Source organism: Apis dorsata, unplaced genomic scaffold (genome assembly GCF_000469605.1).
Source record: "Apis dorsata unplaced genomic scaffold, Apis dorsata 1.3 scaffold_470, whole genome shotgun sequence".
Classification (NCBI taxonomy): Eukaryota; Metazoa; Arthropoda; class Insecta; order Hymenoptera; family Apidae; genus Apis; species Apis dorsata.
In genome coordinates, this window is record NW_006263709.1 from 272,215 (window position 1) to 277,060 (window position 4,846).

Below are 4,846 nucleotides of genomic sequence, written 5' to 3' on the forward strand. Positions count from 1 at the left end.
AGTCAAAATGAATTCAATAAGCCAAAATGAATTTATTTATCATGACCTTCATGTGATTTTGAATATAAAAATTCATAAAAAATTTTTACGTGATATAAATAATGAAATACCTACTATGATAAAAAGATTAATGAAGAGAAGATTTATTTTTAATAAGTGCTCAAAATATTGTCTTTCAATTTCAATTCATTTCCATAAATCAGGCCAATTTTTTCCCCTCCGCGAGCCATTCGGTTAACTAGCACCTCTATTTTTCCTCGAAGAGTTGCATGACTCCCACTCTAATTAAGTCCGATTCTCCCACTATGAACAAATTAATCATTATACGTGCATATAGGGTGAAACAAAATATATGAAATATAATTGTACTATGAAACAATTGGAGAAATATTGTGCGAAATTTTTTTTTTTCCTTAAAGAGATATGGAAAGCGCCATTTTTCTACTTTTTTGAAAAAAAAAAAAGGGGCACGAATCATCAATAGATTAAACCTATCATGAATGATTAATGAATAATTCTTTATCTCTCTTTTTAAATATTATAATTTTATTTAATATTAGTAAATACATACATGCATATTCTCTTATATGTCGACGTTGTGAAATAATCCTTGTCATAAATTAATAATTTAATCGCTTTTAAGAAAGAAAATAGACGAAATTTGGTTCACATATTGATCATCGAATATCTGCATTACGAGTCATTGTTAGAAACTTTTCATCTAATACTTATAATAAGATTATTGCTTAGTCAATAAAATAATTTCTATAAATTTCTTTAATAAAAGATTTCGATTATTTTTTTTCTTTTTTTGTTTGTTCGTTTTGAGAAATAATTTAATTACACAATTAGAACTACATCGAAAATAATGATTATTTTTAAGGTATCTTTTAAGGTACTCAAAACAGATTTATGTGATTTCATCTCATTATATATTAAAATTATTTTAATTTTTTTTTGTTCTAACATTTTACAAAAATAATGATATCATTATTTATTATCATATATTAATATTTTATAAAAATAAATTTCTTACAATTACCGAATTTGTAATGAATTTTTAAGATTAATTGTAATAAATCAAAAAAAAAAAATTTATTCATATGTATAATTTATCTTAATAACATGTATTAGATGAAAGATTATAAAAAATGAATTCATTAATATTCAAATAATAATATAACAATAATAATATATTACTGAATCATGAGAGAAAAATTAAAAATTAGTTTTCCTTATATATGAAGTAGAAGATGATTTTTTATATAAAATTCTTCAAAATTTTGATATAAATACCGAAGTTGCAAGATAGCATTTTAATTTTTGAATTTATTAAAATAAATTTTTGTTTACATTTTGATAACATAATATTTCATTATTTATATTATATATCCAATTTTTTTTAATTTTTTACCTATGAAGCGTTACTATTTTTGATAAAAAGTTTTTAATCAGACACAATAATATGAAATTTTTTAAAAATATTATACTTTTTGAGATATAAATTTCTGCTATAGTATAAATATGAAATTTATAAGAATATTAAATTGGTTTAATATAAATTAGATACAAAAGAAATAATTTAAATTTTTATTTATTACAAAGAAGAATACAATGAAAAAAATATAATATTTATAATTTCTTGATAATTCTATATAATTTTAATTTTTATAATTATACATATTATTAATGTTATTATTATTGTATTTCTTGATTGTTATAATATTTCTTTTTGAATTAAACAATATTTTCCTTCGACAGTTCTATCATAAAAAAAATAAGAGAGATAAGATGGTCATGTTAGATAGAACAATACATATAATCTATCTACAAATACATAGTAACATAAGAGGAAACAATTAGCAGATTATTCTTAGCCAATTTGTATAAATTGTACTCCTCCATAAAAGATTTACATTCTCATATTACACATAATATAGTAATATAGTACTTAGTATTTATGTTATTTTTCTATATGTTACTACTTCTTTTTCTTTTTTCCGCTTTTCTTTTCTTCCGACTTCTTATGAAAAACAATTTAATTTTCCAATAAAATTCATAGAAATATATTTCATATATACTATAATTTTTAGAAAAGAAACACAATCATTTGATGAATTCATTATACGAATAAAATTAAGAATATGTAATTATTATTAGTATCTTAATAAATAGTTAAATATATCGATTTATTACATGAAAACAATATATTTTATAATTTATTTTTTAATATAGCTATGCATATTTGTAATAATCAAATCCAAATTAAAATGCATATGGATGAGTGCTATATTATAGGTTATTATAGCAAAATAGAATTAAAGAAAAATTCTTACTTAAAAAATATTTACAAATAAACTACGAAGTTTTATACAAATACAATTTTTTTTTAATTTAACTAAAAAAATGGAATTTGAGTGTGAAGTATTTTCAATTGAATTTAAACATGTTCATTTTTTATTTGATACATGAATCTTTTTAGATTTATTGTACATTCTTATGTGTATATTAGCTATATATAGATATTCTTTTAAAAAAAATTAAAAATTAAATTATCTAATTCAAATCATGAAATTGTCTATAGAACTTATGATTAAAATTAGGTATTGGGTATTAAAATTAGGTATTGGATTATATAATATGATATATTTTATAAAAAATTTTATAAATATTATAAATATGTTAATGCATATATTGCTGTATATACTTTTATATACATTGTTATATATACATTTATGCACTTATACATATAACTTTTAAACAAATTGTTATAAATGTAAAATAAATTCAATATATATATTTAAATATATATAAATTATTTAAACACTTACTTTTCAATTCTAATTTATTTTACAGATATGTGGCTGCTTCTTTCTATGGTTTCTTTTTTGATATGCGCGATTGTTGCCAGTACAAATAATGACGATTCTACTGTAGCAGATGTAATGGGACTGGGGAATGAAAATAACGATATAACAACAGAGATTCATACCGGAAGACTTTCGAAAGATACATGGAAAACATGGAAGAAGGAATCGTTCAAAGAAAGGAGAAGTGGAAAAGAAATTGATCCAAATATTTTTTTAACAGGTGAAATATAACTCCTATTTTATTATAATTTCGATCCTTTAAAAAATTTATTTTTTTATTTTTTTCCTTTCTATTTTTTTATATTATATTATATATATATTAATTATATTAATTTATAATATTTATCAGAATTTATATATATGCATAATATTAAATAATATGATGTATGTAAATTTAGATAAATTATTGAAAAATGTAAAAATTTTTTCAGAAAATGGAGAAATTATAGAAACGTGGCTTGATTTACCTACAGAAGATAAAGTAAGTTGCTTACCAACTAGAATTAAATTATATTTATCTGTTTTAAATTTTTAAATTTCTAATAACAATAATTTTTTCTTATCCAAAGAGGTTTAAAAAAGTTTCACAAGAAAAAAATCCTTGGCTTTATTATTGGGAAAACAAAAGATTGAATTATAAACCGAACGTCTCTAATCGTAGACGCGGAGTATTTGATAGATGGGGTGGAAAACGAGGAAAAAGATGTGCTCAATTAGATATTGATTCACAAACTAAACGAACAAAAATTATGAACGATGTATCTTTGAATGAATTTAAACAAACAGCAAATACCAAAAAATTTCATTGGATACCATTTAACAGTTGGGGTGGAAAAAGAACAGAAAAATCAAACAATCGAGAATTATTTTTAATATTCTCGAGAAATCCTAATAATTTACGCAACTTGGATATTATCAAAGGTAAATTACAGGCTACGATAGTTTATTTAAATAATTTATTTTAAATAATATTATTATTATATAATATTATTTAATATTAATATTATTATATACTAAATAACTGTTTTAAGTGATTATACAGTATTCAAATCCAAAATTTCATTGTAATCATTATGATTCAATTTTATACAATATTTAAAATATAATATAATAAAATATAATATTTAAAATATCACATTATGCAAATCAAGTCGAATTGAATCAAAATGAAATCTTATTATGTATCGGTTATTCTTATTAAAAATTCAAATGATAAATATAAAATAAATTTTTGAATTAAAGGAATTAATTACAAATTTTGTAATTTAAATATATTAATATTTAATTTTTAAAGATGGATTTATTGTAGAAAGAAATAGCGGAAAAATTGATGAAGAAAATCTTGCGGTTCAAATGAAAAATTTGTTATCTACTGTGTATAAGAATTCAATCGGGAAACGCAATCCTTTTCTTTATTCGATACCTTTGCGTCTATCTAATAGAATAAGTGAAGGAAAGTATACGATAGAAGATGAAATTACCAAGAATTGGTAAGAAGAATTGGTTTGTAATTTAGACTTTCTAATCTCGATAAATTATTTATACTCCTATTTTTAATTCATTTTTTTTTAATTCTTATCAAATATAATTTTATTTATTATTGTAGGCCATTATCAACACCCGAGAAAAAAGCCGAACAACGCAAAAAAACAAAATTCAATCCTTGGGGTGGAAAAAGAAATTTTGAAATATAAGAATATTTTTTGAAATGGATACTTCACAGTGCCTATTTTTTAAAGAGTGATAAAAATTTTTTTCTTTTGAGTAAATATAAATAATTGGAAAACTCATTATTTTATATAATCGAACAAATCAAAACGATAAAAATTTTTTAAATAAATGGTTTTTTTATATTTTATATAAATTTTATTTAGAATATGTTCACTTAATCTATCATGAAAGGGATTGAAATTATATAATAAATTTCTTTATTATTTAAAACGAACAATTTTTGAATGCAAAATATGTGAAGTGAG

General features: G+C 20.7%; 1 protein-coding gene across 1 annotated transcript in view; it reads left to right on the forward strand.

Annotated features, from left to right (window-relative positions):
- LOC102671627 overlaps window positions 1-4,617 on the forward strand; it is a 6,060-nt gene extending 1,443 nt beyond the window's left edge. Inside the window, exons 2-6 of the mRNA XM_031512558.1 lie at window positions 2,857-3,090; window positions 3,302-3,351; window positions 3,440-3,791; window positions 4,165-4,360; window positions 4,477-4,617. Coding sequence (XP_031368418.1) covers window positions 2,857-3,090; window positions 3,302-3,351; window positions 3,440-3,791; window positions 4,165-4,360; window positions 4,477-4,564 — 920 coding nt within the window. The 3' untranslated portion in view covers window positions 4,565-4,617. The remainder of the gene's footprint in view (window positions 1-2,856; window positions 3,091-3,301; window positions 3,352-3,439; window positions 3,792-4,164; window positions 4,361-4,476) is intronic.
- The last annotated feature ends 229 nt before the right edge of the window (window positions 4,618-4,846 follow it).